This window comes from Microcaecilia unicolor, chromosome 2 (genome assembly GCF_901765095.1).
Source record: "Microcaecilia unicolor chromosome 2, aMicUni1.1, whole genome shotgun sequence".
In the NCBI taxonomy this organism is placed as follows: domain Eukaryota; kingdom Metazoa; phylum Chordata; class Amphibia; order Gymnophiona; family Siphonopidae; genus Microcaecilia; species Microcaecilia unicolor.
In genome coordinates, this window is record NC_044032.1 from 513,629,044 (window position 1) to 513,651,415 (window position 22,372).

At 42.1% G+C, this 22,372-nt stretch overlaps 1 protein-coding gene across 1 annotated transcript in view; it reads left to right on the plus strand.

Annotated features, from left to right (window-relative positions):
• The window catches only part of NCAPG (non-SMC condensin I complex subunit G), a 260,290-nt gene that overhangs the window by 83,022 nt on the left and 154,896 nt on the right, over nt 1–22,372 (plus strand). The window contains 2 exon segments of the mRNA XM_030191225.1: nt 2,527–2,650; nt 21,340–21,429. Coding sequence (XP_030047085.1) covers nt 2,527–2,650; nt 21,340–21,429 — 214 coding nt within the window.

The following is a 22,372-nucleotide window of genomic DNA, read 5'->3' on the forward strand; positions in this document are numbered from 1 at the left end:
CCTTTCACTCCCCCAGATCTCCCTTTTTACTACACTCTGTTACTAGTGTTATCCTATGATATATCATTGCCCTTCCAGTACCCTCCATCACTCCCCACCAAGTATCTCTATCCCCCCGCCTGCCCCCATCCTTATAAAGTCCGCCGCTTTTGCGAGCATCCCTGCCTGTGCTATCCAACCCCTAGAGTTGGCGCACTTCTGGTATCCAGTAGGAGCATATAAAATTCTAATGCAGATCTCCATCATTGTTCTCATGCAGTCACTGAACTACACATTGTTCCCATAATCCAACCTACTGGCTATGTTTCCCACTCTACCAGTCACTCAAGAAGGGACAGTTCTTCCAGCTAAATAGTACCACAAAATTACTGTAAAAATGTCCAGGCTGAGCCATCCTAGATGCTATCAGTCTTTATGCCTGGGAGCAAATCTAACAAACATGGGGGGTGGGGTAGTGATGGGGGGCATAGAAATAATATCATTGTCCACACAACCACACTCAAAACTTGTAGATCCAAATAGCAGTGTTAAACACCCCAGGGCATTCTCATTTTTAGCCTTCTAATGCCTCTCATCTGGGCTCTAGTAAGTCCATCACATTGTCCACATTACTGCAGTTCTGTTCCAGACATTTCTTTACTTCCACTAGTGTTTCAAGAATCTTTTGTTTGCCTTGTATCACATCTTTAAACAGTACTTCTCCTGTACCAGCACACTTTGCAAAAGCCTTCCAGCCTTATGCTTCTTTAGTGGAATAGTTCTGCACAAGCCATACGCTCTGCTTATGGTTAGTTAAGCCTTTTATTCCAATAGGCTTACAGTAATGCAGCTTTATGGGCATAATATTGCATCTGTGTGATGACAGTCCCACAGCTTTGTTTCTCCCTCCTTTCTCGGGCCCAAAAAGTGTGTATGCTCCACACAGAGCTTCCCTGCTAGCAAATCTATTTGCAGGCCAATGGGGAGCCAATTCTTTAGAAACCATGAGAGTTGTGGTATCCTGCAGTGTTATCAGGAGCAATTATCAATATCATCAAGCTTTGCTTTATGTTGCTCCATTTTTCTTGCTAAAGCCTGCAGCTTTGTTTGCTTTCCTGCCAAGCTGTCCTTGGCGTGTAACACCCACTGTTCTATTACTGACATCTGAACTGCATATTCTTCAAGAGTCTGGGACACAAGAAATTTACTCCAATATGTTCTCAAAGTTGTCATGCAATGCTTGCACTACAGCTTTTGTGAACTGTGCAGCTGTGGTCTGTTAGTGCATTTGTTTCCCCAACAATGCCTGCCATTTTGACTTTAGTCAGCTTACCATGATCCATGTCTTGTAATTTTGATGTCATGTCCAGCAGCACCATTCAGATGTCAGATCTCTGGGTTCTACCACTGGAGAAAGCTTTTTATGAAAGGGATGAAAGGCAGTCAGAGCACTGGAATTTGGTGCTTCCCTTGCTCATCTCCTCACATGATTTCCAGCATTTATTAATTTATGCTTGAAAAATGAACACTATAAATTTACAAGACAAAATAACACTACATTAGTGTACATAGTAAAGAAAGTGTCCTCTTGTAAGCTAAGTGACATAACTGTTATGAAGTGGATTACACTAGCTTTATGTAAAAAGCAACCTTTAACAACATGATGTTGCAAACATAGCAAATGGCATCAAATAAAGGCTACTTTCTCAAACGGTTTCATTGGTTACCCATTTCATCTCGCATCCAATATAAGATTGTCTCTGACTCATAAGGTTCTTTTTTTCCCAGATTCCATCGTACTTGTCGTCTTTGTTCCTTACACACCTTTGCATACCTTCCATTCTTCTAGTAGCCACCAATTGGTTATCCCTACATTTGCTAACTCCAGAGAATTCCAAAGAGAGGGGCTAAGAAAAAGAAGGCAGAATGGTGGGTTGATTGAACTCCAGACCAATCAACCCGCCATTCTGCCTTCTTTTTCTTAGCCCCTCTCTTTGGAATTCTCTCCCATTTACACTGTTTTGAGCACTCGAGGACCTGGGAACACACCTGTTTACTAAGGCCATTTTGGATAATTCTTAATAGTATGGGCATCCTATTTTCAGTCCAGTGCAGTTGGATCTGTGCAGCTGTTTTTTACTCCTTAGTTTCTCCCTTTTTTTTAATCTTTCTGTTTTCTTATTTGTTGTAGTTCATTTCCAGTTATGTTTTTTTAGTATTTTATTGTAAACCACCTTGTCTTCCATAAAGGCGGTATATTAAATTTTAATAAACTAAACTTATAGCTCATCCAGTGTGCCCATTCGTATCATCCACTACCTCCTCCTTCCCCTAAGAGAACACGTATGCCTGTCCCTCGCTTTTTAGCCTTCTAATGCCTCTCATGTGGGCTCTAGTAAGTCCATCCCATTGTCCACATTACTGCAGTTCTGTTCCAGACATTTCTTTACTTCCACTAGTGTTTCAAGAATCTTTTGTTTGCCACCACCTCCACACATCTGTTATCCAAGTGTTTCATTAATAAAATTTTTTATTTCTTTCACCCAGGAAGCGTCTGTTGGCCATTTTACAAGAGAGTCTGGTTCTGCCTAATACTTCAACATCCCTTGTACCTTCACTTACAGAGATGTTGCTCAGTATCCTTCAGGACAACGACAAACTGATACAAATTGTAAGTAATGTAATTTTATATATAAGACTTGAATCACAGCTTAGGGCAGTGTTTACCAAATGTTTTCCCTATGTGACCCCATTTTAGTGGTTTGTAGGGCAATTAGGTGATTAGCTGAAACGCTAATAATTTTCTGGTTAGAGTTTGTGGCTTGTCTCTTCTGTTTGGAATATGATTTTGATCTCATGTCCCAAAACAATATATATCAATGTAAAAGCATAGATACATTATTATGGTAAAGCAATAGCTAAACTTTGCTGCAAAAGTTATCACAGTAAGGTAGCGACAGCAGTACAACTAATAATTATTCCTGATACATACTAGTATTCCATAACAAACAAACTGTAATAACCTAAGGAACTACATTCCAGTGGTCCTAGGTCACATTTGGAACTTGCAACACTTTTTCTATCTAACCCCTTTTAACTTTACGAAGGTAAGCTGTCCTCATCTGAATTGTGGGATGCACCTGGAAAAGTCCTTGGTTCCCACAGCATGGCAGGTCTTCTCTTTACTTTTTGGACTCCAAGCTGACATTTCACTGCTAGCTCCTGGACAAGATTGTTTAGATAGACACCTCATAGCAGATGCATCCTATCTTCTTGGTAGAAGGCAATTTCAGCAAATAAGCTGGATTGCACATAGACCTTCTCTGGAACAAAGATGCTACCCAGTACAGGTCCAGGCTGTCAAAAACAAACAAACAAACAAAAAAAACCGGACCTGTCAAACACCAATGCACTTGGCAGGGCAGGATTCCTCCATTGTGGAGGTGGCGCTGGAAGGAGGAGGGGAGTACTACTGCCTCCTCTATAGTCTTTAGGTACAGGGGGGTTTGAGGCCTCTAGACCACCAGGTGGGGGCTGGAGGTCTCTTGCCAGGGAGGGGGGGGGCTGTGGCTCTTCTGTTGGGGGGGGGGGGGGGGGGCTGCTAGCTTGCAGATGCATGCTGGACAGGGCTCCATATTCCTCCCCAAAGCTCTGTAAACCCCAACACCAGCTCCGAGCTGGCATAGGGTTTACAGCGGAAGCAGTGCGCTAGTTTGGTGTGCTGCCCACTGAGCATTGGGGAGGAATACTGATGTCCTTGTTTAGCATGCATTTGCATGCTATTACTGTTCAGAGCCAGCAAGCATGCTGTTACACGTTCATCAAGCAGATCTCCACCTGCCTCTTGGCTGCCCACTATGCAGTGCCCCTGGGACTGGTCAGCATTGGACCCAACACTGAGGAGACGTGAGGATTCAATGATGCCCTTGTTGGCACTGAGGGATGTTGATGCTTGGCATTGGGCGAAGGCCAAGAAGCACAGGCATTGATCGTCCTCAACGCATGGTGCCGGATGCACCGGAGCACCAAGGGATCTGGTCCTTCAGAAGCGTTGGCACTGGAAAGAGTACTGTCCTTCCATCGAAGAGGTGCTGACATGCAGGTCCCCGTACAGCCAGGACCAGGTACCTACACCAATGAGGAGCACTCCTGGACAGCTGATGAGGATCCCATCTGATCCTCACCCTTCCTGAGGAAAAGGCTGTCCAGATGTGGTAATGGGCCTTTCCTTCCCTGCTTTTATCAGGAAGATGGCAGCTGCTATCCCTATTCATTTGGAGATAGAGGAGCCCAGAGTTGAGATGTTTCAGATCCTGGACTGATTCTCCTCATAGAGAGGTTGTGATGGTCCTGCTTCACAAGATCCTGCGAGATGTTCAAGTGAAAAATTGGGAGTCTTCTGTTGGTCCCTGTACTCCCCAAGATAATTGACACTGTGCATTGGATCCAGAGTTCCCTTGAATTTGATAGGCCCCAGTTGTCTCATTCCTTGATGGTGGAATCCGTGCTCAAACAGGCCAGGAGTTCTACAGACTTTTGTTTCTGTGTCTCCAGGCAGAAAAGCCCGAACCCTGGACTCTTTTGGGCATAAGATGTCTCTGGTCTCTTTGTTCATCTCCTGTATTCAGTCATACCAGCTCTATATGAGCCTGTACTTGTGGAACTTGGTGCGCAAAATGACTGATTTGGCTGATTCGCTTCGCCAGTTGGCCAAGCAGCAGATGGCATGTTTTAAGTTTCTGGCCAGGGACGCATATGACACATTTGATGTGGCTTCCAGGATCTGTGCCTTAAGTATAGCGATGTGCAGACAGTCCAGCAGAGATTGGCAGATGCCACTTTCAGTAGGGTTAACCTTTTTGGAGAGAAGGTTGAGGAGGTCGCTGTCCTCATCAAAAACACACTGATATGATACTCTCTCCCGATGGGCGCCTTCTGTATCCTCCTCATCCAGAAGGTTTTTGGGCAAGTCGAAGAGGGGTCCCTGCTACTCAGTGGTGTAGGTATGCTCCTTCTCGCTGGCTTCAACAGGCTCTGCCCAGCACGTTTATTTTCCTCACCAGCATACACCTAAAGCTCAGTTGGTTCTCCAGACCGGTGAGTCTGACGTCGGTGCCCGGGCAAGATGGTGGAGGCTATTATTAAGAATAAAATTGCAGAGCATATACAAAAACATGGACTGATGAGACAAAATCAGCACGGATTTAGTGAAGGGAAGTCTTGCCTCACCAATCTAATGCATTTTTTTGAGGGGGTAAGCAAACATGTGGACAATGGGGAGCCGGTTGATATTGTATATCTGGATTTTCAGAAGGCGTTTGACAAAGTGCCGCACGAAAGACTCCTGAAGAAATTGCAGAGTCATGGAATCGGAGGTAGGGTATTATTATGGATTAAGAACTGGATGAAAGATAGGAAGCAGAGAGTAGGATTGCGTGGCCAGTATTCTCAGTGGAGGAGGGTAGTTAGTGGGGTCCCGCAGGGGTCTGTGCTGGGTCCGTTGCTTTTTAATGTATTTATAAATGACCTAGAGATGGGAATAACTAGTGAGGTAATTAAATTCGCCGATGACACAAAATTATTCAGGGTCGTCAAGTCGCAGGAGGAATGTGAACGATTACAGGAGGACCTTGCGAGACTGGGAGAATGGGCGTGCAAGTGGCAGATGAAGTTCAATGTTGACAAGTGCAAAGTGATGCATGTGGGTAAGAGGAACCCGAATTATAGCTACGTCTTGCAAGGTTCCGCGTTAGGAGTTACGGATCAAGAAAGGGATCTGGGTGTCGTCGTCGATGATACGCTGAAACCTTCTGCTCAGTGTGCTGCTGCGGCTAGGAAAGCGAATAGAATGTTGGGTGTTATTAGGAAGGGTATGGAGTCCAGGTGTGCGGATGTTATAATGCCGTTGTATCGCTCCATGGTGCGACCGCACCTGGAGTATTGTGTTCAGTACTGGTCTCCGTATCTCAAAAAAGATATAGTAGAATTGGAAAAGGTACAGCGAAGGGCGACGAAAATGATAGTGGGGATGGGACGACTTTCCTATGAAGAGAGGCTGAGAAGGCTAGGGCTTTTCAGCTTGGAGAAGAGACGGCTGAGGGGAGATATGATAGAAGTGTATAAAATAATGAGTGGAATGGATCGGGTGGATGTGAAGCGACTGTTCACGCTATCCAAAAATACTAGGGCATGAGTTAAAGCTACAGTGTGGTAAATTTAAAACGAATCGGAGAAAATTTTTCTTCACCCAACGTGTAATTAGACTCTGGAATTCGTTGCCGGAGAACGTGGTACGGGCGGTTAGCTTGACGGAGTTTAAAAAGGGGTTAGATAGATTCCTAAAGGACAAGTCCATAGACCGCTATTAAATGGACTTGGAAAAATTCCGCATTTTTAGGTATAACTTGTCTGGAATGTTTTTACGTTTGGGGAGCGTGCCAGGTGCCCTTGACCTGGATTGGCCACTGTCGGTGACAGGATGCTGGGCTAGATGGACCTTTGGTCTTTCCCAGTATGGCACTACTTATGTACTTATGTACTTATGACTGGCTCCAGTAGAGCATTGCCGCCATAACAGTAGCCATTCCAGACAACCTACTGGTAGGGGGGAGACTGAGTTTATCCAAGAAAGATGGCCCCTTGTAACTTCCAATCGGTGGGTTTTTCAAATAGTCTGTCTCGGTTACCCCCTGCATTTGTGTGAAAGACCACCAAATTGCCCACCAAGAGTGTGTCTTTTCAACTCTTATCACTAGAAGGTATTTGTAGAGGAACTCTCCGCCCTTCTAAAGGCTCATGCGGACGAGCCCATTCCACTAGGGGGTGAAGAGAGGGATTCTATTTCAGGTACTTCTTTGTGCCAAAGAAAACGGGGGTGGGGGATGCATCTATGCTCTCTGGACTTGATGACTACATCCTGATATTTCCAGGTCATAGGAAGTATCTCATTTCGGGTGGGAACGTCATTTTCAGTACCGTTTGTTTCCTTTTGACCTTGTGTCAGCTTCCAGGGTTTTCACCAGGTATCTAGCAGTAGTCGCAGTGTTGCTACACAGACTGGGAATCCTTGTGTTTTCCTATCTGGACGATTGGCTGGTGAAGAGCACATTGAAGTATGGTTCTCAGCAGTCTATGCGGAGAACTATTCGGGTGCTGGAGCTACTAAGGTTTGTTTTAAACTGCCCCAAGACCCATCTGCTCCTGGTTCAGCAATTGGAGTTTATTGGAGCCCTGCTAGACATACAGCAGGTGCGAGCCTTTCTCCCTGTGCCAAGGGCAGATGCTGTAGTTGTGCTCGCCACTCTGGTTCAAGCCAGCCAGCAGGTCACCGCTCAGCAGATATTGAGGTTACTGGGCCACATGGCCTCCTTGGTAATGCCATTCCAGTGGCACGTCATCAAAAAGCTGTGGACCCTAGCTTCCCAGTGGTCTCAGGCCTCCGGGAACCTAGCAGATGTCATCAGTGTAACACCAGAGTTGGTTCAGTCCCTCCTCTGGTGGACAGTTCGATCCAATTTGACCATGGGACTTACCTTTCAAATTCTGCAGTCCCAGATGGTACTTATGACAGATGCATCTCATCTGGGGTGGGAAGCTTATTTGGATGGGCTTCACACTCAAGGTGCTTGTTCTGCTTAGGAAACAGATCTTCAGATCAACCTTCTGAAGCTGTGGGCAGTCTGGAAAACTCTAAAGGTTTTCAGAGATCAGCTGATCAACCAAATTGTACTCATTCAAACGGATAATAAGGTTGCAATCTATTACACCAACAAGCAGGGGGAGTACCAGATCTTACCCTCTGTCAGGAGGCCGTCCGGATGTGGCAGTGGGCCATCTAGAATCGGATAGTGCTCAAACCACCTACCTGGTGGGCAAATCCAACACACTGGCCGACAGACTGAGCGTGGTCATGCATCTGCACGAGTGGTCACTCAGCATGGGCATTGCCCGCAAGTTCTTCTGAGTGTGGGGCACCTCCTCTGAGGATCTGTTTACCACTCCGTACAATTGGAACATCTCTCAGTACTGTTCCAGGGACAAGACAGACTAACATCATTTGCCTGCATATCCTACTATATCTCTTGTGGGGAAGACTTTGCTGAAATTTGAGCAAGACTGCAGAACCATGATCCTGATCGCCCCTTATTGGCGCAGGCAGATCAGGTTCCTTCTTCTTCTGGACTTATCCTCCGAAGAACCGTGGAGATTGGAGTGTTTCCGACCCTCATTACACAGAACTGCATCTCAGCTTCCAGTCTCTGGCTCTCATAGCCTGGATGTTGAGAGGTTAGAATTTACTTTCTTGCATTTTCCGGAGGGTGCCTCTAAGGTCTTGCTGGCTTCTAGGAACGATTCCACTAAGAGGTATTACTCTTTCAAATAGAGGAGGTTTACCGTCTGGTGTGAGGGCATAGACTAGATTTTCTTTCTTGCCCTGTGCAGTCCCTGCTTGAATACCTTCTGTACCTCTCTGAGTCTGGTCTGAAGACCAACTCTGTAAGGGTTCACCTCCATGCAATTAGTGTTTATCGTGTAGAGGGTAAGCCCGTCTCTGGACAGCCTCTAGTTGTTTGCTTCATAAAAGGTTTGCTTTTGACAAAACTCCCTATCAAACCTCTGCCTATGTCATGGGACCTTGTCATCCACACCCAGCTGATGAAAGCTTGTTTTGAGCCACTTGATTGCTGTCATCTGAAGTACAACCACGGGTGAAGGCACCTCTCCACAACTTGAAATTGCCTCGACAAGAATCACTCACCCAAACCTACTAGGATACCTCAACACAATCCTATTTTACAGGCCACCGGGAAAATGGCAAGACTCCCAAATGCAACTCATGGACTTCATCTCGAACACATGTGTCTCTGCCTCAAACATCCTAATAATAGGAGACATTAACCTACACCTTGAAGACGACACCTCTACCGGCACACGAGAATGCAAAGAATTCTTAAAACTTTGGGATCTGCACGCACCTAACACGCAACCAACACACACAAAAGGACATACACAAGACATCATCACACACAAATTTGACCCAGACTCAAATATCCTACTTACTGACACAAGATGGACACCTACACTATGGTCAGACCACCATAAAGCACGTCTCCCTCAATTGGCGAAAAACACACATAAATGCAATCAACAAACATGAACGAACAACATACACCACGAGAGGAAAAATAGACCCCACAACATTCTGGCAACAGATCTACCAGAACGAATGGTCAACAAATGCTGACACCATCCAATTCCTCCAAGAATGGGACGATATATGCACAACAACATTAAACAGAATCGCCCCAATCCAAACCAGAACATCACATAGGAAAAAATCAAATCCATGGTTCACCGAAGAGCTGAAAAAACTTAAAACACAAGTCAGGAAATTAGAACGCGCATGGAACAAAAAGAAAGATGAACAAACACTAAATGCCTGGAAACTACTTCGGAGGAAATACAAATATACCATAAAGCAGACTAAAAGACTACACTACAAAACAATGATAGGATCCAACTACAAAGACACACACAAACTCTTCTACCTTGTGAACAAATTGCTAGACACCTCACCAGTTACAAACAACAGCAAAGATATACCAGATGTCGACAACCTTGCGAAATACTTTAAGGAGAAAATAATACAACTATGACTCAAAATACCCGCCAGAACTACTGAATACGCCACACTTCTAGACTGTCTAGACCCAGAAGACGGAATATACCCAGCAGACAGAACCTGGACCGAATTCAAACTAATATCAGAAGACCTCATCTCCGAAACACTCAAAAGGTTTGCTAAATCCTACTGCAAACTAGACATATGCCAAAACAACCTCATGAAAGCAGCTCCTCAACAATTTGTAATAGACCTAACGAACCACGTAAACTTCATGCTACAAAATGGACTCTTCCCAAAGGAAAAAGGAAAAATCTTACTTACCCCAATACCCAAAGATGCAAAGAAAAGCGCAAGCGAAATAACCAATTACAGACCAGTAACATCCATACCACTAATAACCAAAATAACCGAAGGAATGGTAACAAAACAACTAACAAACTATTTAAACAAGTTCTCAATACTGCATGATGCCCAATCAGGATTCCGATCGAACCACAGCACAGAAACAGTACTAATTACCCTAATGACTAAATTCAAACAAATGATCGCAACCGGCAACAATATACTCCTCCTACAATTCGACATGTCAAGTGCCTTTGATATGGTCGACCACGGAATTCTATTGCACATACTTGAATATTTCGGCATTGGAGGAAATGTCCTAAACTGGTTCAAGGGGTTCCTAACCCTGCGTTCATATCATGTCACATCAAACTCAATGACGTCCGCTTCATGGACACCTGAATGTGGAGTACCGCAAGGGTCACCCCTCTCACCAACCATTTTCAACATAATGATGATCCCATTGGCAAAACTCCTATCAAATCATAACCTCAACCCATATATATACGCCGACGATGTAACAATATACATCCCTTTCAAACAAGACATCAAAGAAATATCCAATGAAATTAATCAAAGTCTACACGTCATGAACACCTGGGCAGATGCATTTCGATTGAAACTAAACGCGGAAAAAACTCAATGCCTAATACTCACCTCCCAATACAACAGGAATGAATTTACCGCCTTAAACACACCAAAACTAAACCTTCCAATCTCAGAAACTTTAAAAATCTTTGGAGTCACTATTGATCGCCATCTAATACTTGAAACCCATGCAAACAACACAACCAAGAAGATGTTCTACTGCATGTGGAAACTGAAAAGAATAAGACCATTTTTCCCAAGATCTGTCTTCCGCAACCTAGTACAATCCCTCGTACTCAGCCATCTGGATTACTGCAATTCACTATACGCAGGTTGTAAAGAGCAAATACTGAGGAAACTTCAAACAGCCCAGAACACAGCAGCCAGACTCATCTTCGGAAAACCAAAATACGAAAGTGCAAAACCCTTACGAGAGAAACTACACTGGCTCCCACTTAAGGAACGCATTACTTTTAAAGTATGCACATTAGTCCACAAAATTATCCACGGTGAAGCTCCAGCTTACATGTCTGACCTAATAGACCTACCACCCAGAAACGCTAAAAGATCATCTCGACCTTTCCATAACCTCCACTTCCCTAATTGCAAAGGCATAAAATACAAGGCACTGCACGCATCAACCTTTTCATACATAGGCACGCAATTCTGGAATATACTACCACGCAACTTGAAAACGATCCACGAACTAACCAACTTCCGCAAACTACTGAAAACTCATCTCTTTGAGAAAATTTATTGTAAGGACCAATACACATGAAGTCCACACACTATTTCAGAAATACACCAATACATTCTCTTCTGAACTCCCATCCCCTGTAATTTTATCACATTTATACCTTAACTTACGGAAAATGTTATACCGAATGTTCTTTTGCTAATGTTCTATTACCCAATCAATTTCCCGTTGTCTCTTTCCACTGTCCCATTGTTCTTTTCCTTGTCCTATTCCCTAACGATACTTTGACTTTGTCTTCGCTTAACTTCTCACAATGTAATCCATAACTGATTTGTAACAAATTGTATTTCCATTAATTACAATGTATTGTAAGCCACACTGAGCCCGCAAATAGGTGGGAAAATGTGGGATACTTTAGCTTGCAGGGTCAGTGCGCTTCAGGACCTATTAGGGGATCCACCTTTATACTAAATTTCGTCACAGCAGAGTAGTTATCCGCACACACCCTAAGCTCTTGCCTAAGGTTGTGTTGGAGTTCTATCTGAACCAGTCTGTCATTCTTACAATGTTCTTTTCTAAACCTGATGCCCATCCTGGCGAAAGCACACTGCACACCTTAGAGTGCAAGCAAACATTGGCCTTTTACTTTGAGCGGATTAGGCTTTACAGACAGTCCACCCAACGTTTTGTTTCTTTTGATCCAACAAGGATGGTGGTCACCATCGGGGAAACGCACCCTCTAATTGGCTGGCAGATTGCATTTCTTTCACTTAAGCCCAGGCTGGGCCTACTCTTGAGGATCATGTGAAGGCTCGTAATGTCCCAGCTGTGGCTGCTTTGGTGACCCACTTGAGGCTGCAATGTGATCTTCAGTCCACACATTCACATCTCACTATTGCCTTGAGCAGGATACCCAACGTGATGGTTGGTTTGGACAGGCAGTTCTACAGAATTTGTTTGGGGTCTAGAATCCCACTCCATCCCCCTAGGCCTGGTTTTGTTCTGTTCCAGGCTGCACTCTCACACAGTATGTATATAGTTTCAGGTGAATTGCTATTTTGAACCCACCATTGCGGGTTACAATTGTCCTAGGGTTTTCAGTAAGTCAAGTAGCTTAGGATTCCCACATGCGAGTATAACATGGCCTGCTTGTCCTCAGAGAAAGCAAAGATACTTACCTGTATCAGATATTCTCTGAGGGTAGCAGGCCAGTAATTCTCACATACCCGCTCTCCTTCCCTTGGAGTTGTTTTTCTATAGCTATTTTACTGTACTGCTGGTCCTGCGCTCTTGCGGCAGGCGGGAAGGCATTCACACATGCACAGTGGGGATGCTAGCGTGTGCTCTTAAAGCTATATACGCTGTTAAAGCATTCCGCCTTAGGCGACGTGGATGACATCACCCACGTGAGAATGACTGGCCTGTTGTCCTTGGAGAATACCTGCAACAGGTAAGTATCTTTGCTCTATCTTCTCAATATCCAAGCCATGAGGGCTAGAGACTGGAGATTGGGGTGTAGCTGGTATTGATTATCCTGAGTTATGAGTGTTGGAAAAGTTTCCAGTTACCATTGATCTCTGGAGAAAAGCCTGAGAAAACAAGAAGGCAAACGGTCTGCAAAATCCAAGATTAAGGTGAAAAGAGCAGACCAGACAAAAGAAGTCTTTTTGATGAACGTTTTGAGTGACTATAACATATAGAGGATTGAAAACCAGTGCCTGATAATGGCCATGTTTGGCCCTCGCACAAGCTGCATCAAGGGCAATAAAAACTGTAAGAACAAGTAAAAAGCAGTATATATATAAATAACATATAAAGGCACCATGTAGATTCTTAGAAAAACTATATATAAAAATGGTCCCAAAATCATAATTATAACAAACAAGTGTATATGTAAATTAGTTAAGTTTCTGTTAATAAAACATAAAAGTAAACTATAAGGTTCATTTTCAAAGCACATGTAACTTTGTAAGTCTGTTTGCTTTGAAAATGAACCCCCATCTATAGTAAGTTTTGATCTTCTAGTTACCAACATAGAAAAAGCACATAAAGTAACAAATCAATGTTAATAGCGTATAAAAGGTGTTAAAATATATATGAGATGTCTAGTCTTTCAGGTATTAACATGTAGAAAGCACAAATAAATAAAGGGCCTAATAAATATTCATAGATGCACGTTAACATGACCAAGACTGAGCTTCTCATCTTTCCCCCTAAACTAACCTCTCCTCCTCCCCCACTCTATTTCTGTGAATAACACTCTCATCCTTTCTGTCTCATCAGCTCGTAACCTTGGGGTCATCTTCGACTCCTCCCTCTCCTCTGCACATATTCAGCAGACTGCTAAAACCTGTCGTTTCTTTCTCTATAATATCAGCAAAATTCGCTCTTTCCTTTCTGAGCACACTACCAGAACCCTCATCCACACTCTCATCACCTCTCGCTTAGACTATTGCAACTTGCTTCTCACAGGTCTCCCACTTAGCCATCTCTCTCCTCTTCAATCTGTTCAAAATCCTGCTGCACAACTAATATTCCGCCAGTGTCGTTATGCTCATATTAGCCCTCTCCTCAAGTCACTTCACTGGCTTCCTATTCGTTTCCGCATATAGGGCAATAAGAGGAGTTTGAACTGTAAGTGCATTCACTCTGCAGCTCTTCAGTACCTCTCCACTCTCATCTCTCCCTACATTCCTTCCCGGGAATTCCATTCACCCTTCTCCTCCACTGCTAACTCCAGACTCCGTTCCTTTTATCTTGCTGCACCATATGCCTGGAATAGACTTCCTGAGCCGGTACGTCAAGCTCCATCTCTGGCTGTCTTCAAATCTAAGCTAAAAGCCCACCTTTTTGATGCTGTTTTTATTATTTATTTATTTATTGATGGATTTTAACAAGCCTTACATCTTGTAAAAGTAACACCGAGTTAGAAAATTTGTTTTAAACAGAAAGTTTTCCACAATACAAACATCAATATTATTCTCTTTTTTAGACCTCAAAAATGGGGGTCGTTTCATATAGATAAGAAGATCACATGCAAAATCATAGGAAATCGGCTTAACTCAAATTCACTTTCTTAATATATTAATCAGCTGTTAAACTATTCACTGGGATCCACTGGAGAGCCTTTTTTGATCCAAGAAACTTTTAAGTTGATCAGGCTCAAAGAAAACATATTTAACATTTAGATATTTTACAATACATTTGCATGGATAAGACCAGAGAAATGAAGCTCCCATTGCCCTAGTTTCCTCTCTAAGTGCATGGAATAATTTCCTCCTGTCTTGAGTATTTTTAGTCACATCCTGGTATATCCAAACCCGGGATCCACAAAAGATTTTCTTGGAGTTTTTAAAGTATAATTTTAATATAGCACTAAGATCTTGTTCAAAGACTAACGATATAATCAAAGTTTGACGCTGAGTTACCACTGAAAAAGATTGTTCCAGAAACATTGAGATATCTTGTATTTCATGTTCACTCCCTCCACAAGCGGCCTGGTCTCCGGTTTCTTTCACTACCCCATCTTTATTTTTAGACATAGGAATATAGTAAATTTTATTTACTGGAGGAATATGAAATGGGGAGTATTGTAAATTTTCAGTGAAATACTTTCGAAATAATTCCATCGGGCTCAGGCCGTTTATTACAGGAAAGTTCAATATCCTTAAATTCAGACGTTTATTAAAATTTTCCATTTGTTCAATCTTCCTCAGTATCACCAGCTTATCTTTAATCAAAGCCGTGTTAATCGTTTTCAGTGTCGCTACTTCCGATTCCATCGAATCAGTTCTAGTTGTTGTATCTGTTTTTAAATTTTCCACAGTTTCAGTTAAAACATTAACTTTACTCACAAGTGATGTGGTCTCCCAGGCCGAATTCGCTACTGTTTTTGTGAGGTCTTGTATGGCTTTCCAGATCAATTCCAGCGTCACCACCTGGGGAGCTTGTAGCTCCAAGAATGATTCCTCTGCTCTCGTTGGGGGGGAGCCGCCATTAACAGATCCGTCGCCCTCGTCTTCCGAAGCAATCGGCTCTGACCCCCCTCTCCCGTTGATGAGCTGGGCAAGGTGGGCGATTAACCTCCGGTGGCGAAAGAGTTGTTTCTATTGCCTGGTGGGTCGACGCTCCTTTGTCAGCACTCACAGCGACCGGCTGGACACCGGTATCTTGTGTGAAATTTGTTGTAAAGCGGTCAAGCGTTGTCTGGATAGGCGAAGAGGTACGAACCGATGGCGGTGGGTTCTTTACCGCTCCTTTCCTCTTGGTATGAGGCATTTTAGGAAATAAACGTGGTAACAATTCTTAATCCAGAGTAGCTCGATCGCTCACACTCAACATCGAGTCACCATCTTGGAAACCTTTTGATGCTGCTTTTAACTCCTAACCCTTAGTCACTTGTTCAGAACCCTTATTTTATCATCCTCACTTTAATATTCTCTTATCTCTTTTGGCCTGTTTGTCCTAATTAGATTGTAAGCTCTGTCGAGCAGGGACTGCCTCTTCATGTTCAAGTGTACAGCGCTGCGTACGTCTAGTAGTGCTTTAGAAATGGTAAGTAGTAGTAGTAAAATCCCCAAAAGAACATTATATTTACTCAGTGCTTTATAAAATGGAAGCACCACTGAGGTATAGGCTAAAGAAGGGTAAAACAATGAATTGGTGTTATGGAATAGCTAAAGAGTCTAGGTGAGCTGCTGCAATGGATGGAAAGTTTTTAAAAGATTTACCAGTCACTATTTCTCAAGCAGTTAGTGTGCCAGCAATCAACCTAATTAAATGCCAGAAGTTGCATGATCAAACAAAATCTAAACTGTAGCAATGACATATAAAGGAACTAAGACTATATATAATGTGTTAACAGCAGAAAGGGTTATGATGTCATAAAAAAATAATAATAAAATATAAGTAATCACTGCTAGGAGCAAACCCTAGAAACGTGGTTAATCGAATAATTAAAACAAGAGCCACTCAAATTGATAGGGGGAGGTGGTGCAGGCTGAAACACATTAAAACATTTTTTTCAGACATGAAGGAACACTGAAATAACTTAAAAGTTAAAAAAAAAATCCATGGCACTTATTTTTGAAGCATATGTATGACCTAAAATGCATGTTCATGTGCTTGAAACGTCCAAATCCCAATTTTGCAATGGCAGGGTTTGGACAATCCAACACTGTCATATGTCCAAATAGCAAGGGGGAGTGTTTTGGGTGCAACCAGGGAGGGCCCAAAATCAGGACATCTGACAGCGATTACTGAAGGGGAAGAAACATCCAATTTTAAAAAGGACGTTCCTAGACTTGTTTCAGGAGCGTCCAAGGTACAAAAAGGTGCTCTGATTGTGCAGCTGTCTATTGGAGGGATTAAGGTATGACACTTCCTTAATCCCCTAGTGGTTGTGGTCCATCGCTGTCTCCCTTCTCCCCTCTCCCCTGAAAGTGAAACTGAAAGGGGATACCAGGCTCCATTATAGCTGGTGTGCCTCAAGGTTCTTCTCTATCCCCAATTATATTCAACCTTATGATGATTCTTTTGGCTAAATCCCTTTCCAAACATGGTCTCAACCCTTTTATCTATGCTGACGACATTACCATATTTATTCCCTTCAAATCTAACCTGGCAGAAATTTCCAACAAAATAACCAAAGGTATGAAAATCCTAACTTGGGCCAACGCTTTCAAAATGAAACTGAACAAAGATAAAACTCAATGCCTAATCCTCTCTTCCCACTATTCCACATTCCATCCACTCTCACCACTCCTGATGTCACAATTCCTATATCCAACAATCTGAAAGTCCTTTGAGTCACATTGGATAAATACTTATCCCTTGAAGACCACGCAACATCCATCAAGAAGAAAATGCTTAACATGATGTGGATGTTGAAACGTGTGAAACCTTATCTCCCCTTGAATACCTTCCGAAGCTTGGTACAATCCACGGTACTCACCCACGCTGATTACTGTAATAGTATCTTCGTTGGATGTAAGGCCCAAATTATGAAAAAACTTCAGACTGCCCAGAACACGGCAGCTAGACTTATTTATGGGAAGCCTAGATTCGAAAGTGCAACACCCCCCCATATGAAACTTCATTGGCTCCCTATTAGAGAACGAGTCAACTTTACTACTACTACTACTACTTAGCATTTCTATAGCGCTGCCAGGGTTACGCAGCGCTGTACAAGTTTAACATGGGGAAGGACCGTCCCTGCTCAAAAGAGCTTACAATCTAAAGGTTACAAACTATGTAGTCAGTGTAGGTATCATGAGTGGGGAAGGTGGTTATGCGCCAAAAGCAAGGGAGAAGAGATGGGCTTTGAGTAAGGACTTGAAGATGGGCAGGGAGGGCGCATGATGTATGGGCTCGGGAAGGCTGTTCCAGGCATATGGTGATGTGAGGCAGAAGGGGCGGAGTCTGGAGTTAGCGGTGGTGGAGAAGGGTACAGATAGGAGTGATTTGTCCTGAGAGCGGAGGTTACGGGTGGGAACATACGGGGAGAGGAGTGTAGAGAGGTACTGGGGGGCTGCAGATTGAGTGCATTTGAAGGTTAAAAGGTGAAGCTTGAACTGTATAGGGTAGCGGATCGGGAGCCAGTGAAGTGACTTGAGGAGAGGGGTGATATGAGAGTATCGGTTCACGCGGTAGATAAGACGTGCGGCAGAATTTTGGACAGATTGAAGGGGGGATAGATGGTTAAGCGGGAGGCCAGTGAGAAGAAGGTTGCCATCACACTAATCCACAAGATCATCCATGGAGTATCACCAAGTTACATGGTCAATCTATTAAACCTTCCGTCCAGAAATATGTTAACATCTTCACGATCATACCTTAACCTGCACCTTCCAAATTGGAAAGGACTAAAGTACAAAACCTACCATGCATCTAACTTCCCCTACCTGGGATCCCAGCTCTGGAATGCTCTACCCAGATACATTTGGTCAATTAGTGAATATCTTCCCTTTAGAAAACTATTGAAAACCCATCTATTCAAACAGGGTTTACCCGAATGATCTGACATACCATAAACAACCATAAGCAATCCATCTATTTACCGGTTCAACCAATCATTAACAACAATGACTCAGAAAATATCTCCTACCAACCTTCTTACCCTCCATGCTCTTCCCAACTTCTCCTTTTATCGTTCCCACCTCCTTACCTATACCTATCCTTTCTCTCACACCTCTTCTATCCCATTTACTCCTTGTTCATTTGTCCTATCACATACCTCCTTTGTTGATTCTGATACTACAGATTATATTCTCTTGTTACTATGTAAGCCACATTGAGCCTGCGATGAGCGGGAAAGCGCGGGGTACAAATGTAATAAATATTTCCTTCAACACCTTAAAATAGGTTCGGAGTGGATTACAATTCCAAATTTTATTACTTAAAAAATTATATTCCATACTATCGCCTCAGTTCTAGGTGGATTACAAAACCACATACACAATAATAAAACTTACGCATATGCAATCACATTAATAACAAATTCAAGACACATATAGAGGCATATTTTCAAAGCACTTAGCCTTCCAAAGTTCCATAGGTTTCTATGGAACTTTGAAAGGCTAAGTGCTTTGAAAATGAGCCCCCAATGGTTTACTTCTCAATATACATTATTCTAAATACCCCAATTCCAGCGTATCATAACATTGTACCATTAATTTTGAACAAATTAGGAACTGTTATAGGCCTCAATAAATGAGTTTTGATTTCTTTCTTCTATTAAATTCTGACACTTTACCTGGGATTCCCAAGACATGAGAAAATAGGACCCTTTCTCTCAAAATAAGAGTTAAAGTGAGATTTGAACATGGGTCCCTTGGTTTACAGTCCACTGCATTAACCACTAGGCTGTCCCTCTGCTCTTCATGGATGTCTGTTTGAATGCTGCCATACAGATGTCTATGTCCTTGTTCAGTTTGTGAAATAGCTGTTTATGCCGGACATTTCCATCACACAGATGCCCATCTCATGTATTTTCAAACAAGAAATCTCAATGTATTTCCTGTTCAAAAATACACATGAGATAGATGTCTGGGTTATTCTGACTTGGGCATTTTTGTTTTTTTGAAAATTCCCCTTTTTGGATTCCAATTATGCATCTGTGTTCCAGTGGAACAAATGCATTCCAATGATATCAATTTCAGGTTTCTAGCATACTATGTGATTAAAGATGAAAAATATTAAAAATCTCATTCAGAAATACTAATTCTGGTGTAAATCAGAAGGTGTGCCATATATGTCTGCTCCATAAACAACTAAGTTAAGATATTTAATATAAATGACAAGGACCATATGTAAATGCTTAAATGAATAAATCCGTAAAGGTAAATTAACATAGGATATATTGATAAAACACCATAGCTAGTTGGTTCATAACAGCATATTGAGAGAACAGGAAAATCAAAATGAATAAATGGATAAACAAAAATTTAGAAGGTGGTGTCATTTAAGCGCATATTTTCAAAGCACTTAGCCTCCCAAAGTTCCATAGAAACCTATGGAACTTAGCCTCCCAAAGTGCTTTGAAAATATGCCTCTTAGTCTTCTGTGTTGAAGTAGAGTTGTCTTCAAGCAAAGGACATCTAGAATACTTACTCTTTCCAGAGTGTTATTTTTCTTCCTAATTTTTGGAATCTGTTTCTCCTTTAGCTGTAGAAGGACATAGCATACAATAACGCCTTATCTTAAACTTAGTCCCACGCTTTTTTGGAGCAGCCTTACTACATCCCACTAGTTATGGACTGGTCTGGTATGGATGCTAAGGAAGAAAAATTTGTCTGTTTTGATCAATTTCTTTCCTTTAGTCCTACCAGTCCAGTCCAGAAACCCGCCCTGTTGCTTCTTTGGTAGTTTTCAAGCTTCTGCAGTCTGTATCTGACACACCTCCGGACTTGGTGAAAGAACTGCATGTCGGTAGAGCACAGGCCTCTACCATGTTGATGTAGGTATGATTTAGATATGCCTTTTGGGGTTGACTAATCAGTGTTGATCATCAGTATAATCATGAGCACCATTGCTTGGCTATTTGAAATACTGCTATAAACACTAAACTCTTCTACAGAATCCTTGGTACTCACAAATCCAAAACACACACTGTAGAGACTCCCTTCTTCCTATTATGGAGTGATGTTTGGAAGAACCATCACTGGCAGGAGGAAAGACCTCAAAAAACACCCGGTTGCTTTGACTCAGTTTTCATTCAAAATCTTTAAAGCACTCTCCAGGCTCATGCTCATCATTAACCAAAACCTCCTCCAAACCTTGCATTTGTGTGCTCTTTCCAAACCACAATTTTAATTTTGTAGTCTTTTTTTACTTTTTAATATTTTTTTAATGCCTGCTTCATAGTGTTCAAACAGAAAATAAATCACTTTATATGCTCAAAATTAAATGTAAAGGTCACTTAGCTTTCAAAATTTGCCAGGCTGTTGAACACACAGTGCAGATACTCCTGACAGGGACCTGTTTCGCCCACCGACTTTCTCAAGGGAAGTAACATCGGCTTTCTGAAAAACAAAGCAGACTCGATGTTAAAACATCCTCTAACAAGCAGGACTTCATGGCCCAGTTCAAGAGACAACAACCTTCAATCTAAGACTGTTGAAATACTGAACATTCTATGGCTGTATGATACCCTTAAGGGGTATATCACAGAACTACTTTCTAGACTGGTCTGCTGCGACTAAGGAAAGATGATGATCAGATGAGACATAATTTTTCCTTATAGGGAGCTAGGCTAAAAATCAAGAAAAAAAATACATGATGCTAAAAGGAACAGGGGAATAGTGTGCATGGAATTTCTTGACTTTTATTTTGACCATGACAACTCCAGACTATGGAGTTCCTACTGCAGCCAGTGTAGGTGGTTTTAATGGAATAGCATATTTTCTTAATATGAAGGGTTTCTTCAGTATCATCAGGGTCCAAACTAGCTTAATACTGTACCTTTTCTCTATATATGTATACTTTTAAAAGAAAATTTGTATAGATGCCCTTTAAAAGTTAGTAGTTCATGCATTCATTGACTCAAGCATATATGACAAAGTCAAATGTTGAATGATACATTGTCATAAAATTTACTGTTTACATATAGGTTGCAGAAATTATGTCGGAGCTTCGTGAACCCATTGTGTCTGTTGATATTCCTGTAGATGCTACTGAATCAAGAAGACAACAGTTGAAGGCAAGTCTTGTTATAACCATCTCAGACCCCCTTAGAAATAATTTTATGAAAATTTTATGCTAGCTTTACTCTGAGAAAGCCTCACAAAATTAGCTAAAACAGGAAACAATGCTTTTGTATTTCAACAATTTAAAATGGTGTGCCTAAAACTAAACTATTTAAAGAATTGCATAATTATTTTTTTAAACTTCCCTTTTAAGGTGGTGGTGAACTCCTGGAAAAGACTTCAGCATGTGTAATAGGACCCAATACAGTGTCAGAATTCAAGCATGCTGTGGTAGGAAAGGGTAGGGAAAATATTGCATGTCTTCTGATGGTAGGCAGGTACAAGTGAACAGACTGGGGCTACTTTGTGCATAACAGCAACTTTGTTTCTAATGCTGACAGTTTATATTGGCAGCAAAAGATGAAGCCTTTGCATATATAATCTGAGGCAAGCTTTTAAAAATATTTGTTTTTAAATTAGCATTTAAATAGGGCAAATCCAGGAATTAACTACTGATTAGCTGGCAAAAGAAGTCATGTCATGTGGATTCCACCTTTTTTATGTGGGAGCAACATAAATGGATTAATCAACCACTCATGAAGAAAGCTGATCTGTCCTAGAATAATAAAGAGCTTAACTCTACTGATCCTTGGGGATTTTCTATTGCCCTAGAAACATGGTTAAGATTTTTAATAATAATGAAGTGTTTTAGTCTTGCCAAATTGTTTTCAGCAAGAAAAGAAAAAGAAATGCTTGAGAGCCACAGCTGATGGTACCTGGAGAACCCTGATCCATTTTTTTGCAGCCCTGGAGATCAGACAGCACCAGTACAGCACTACAGGTACACAGGGAGTGCATGCCTGGTTCATTCTGCTGTGGCTCTTTCTTGCCCTTGTGTGTTTCATATTTAGAAAGAAAAGAGAGAGAGAGAGCAACAGTGGTACTGTAATCACGCAT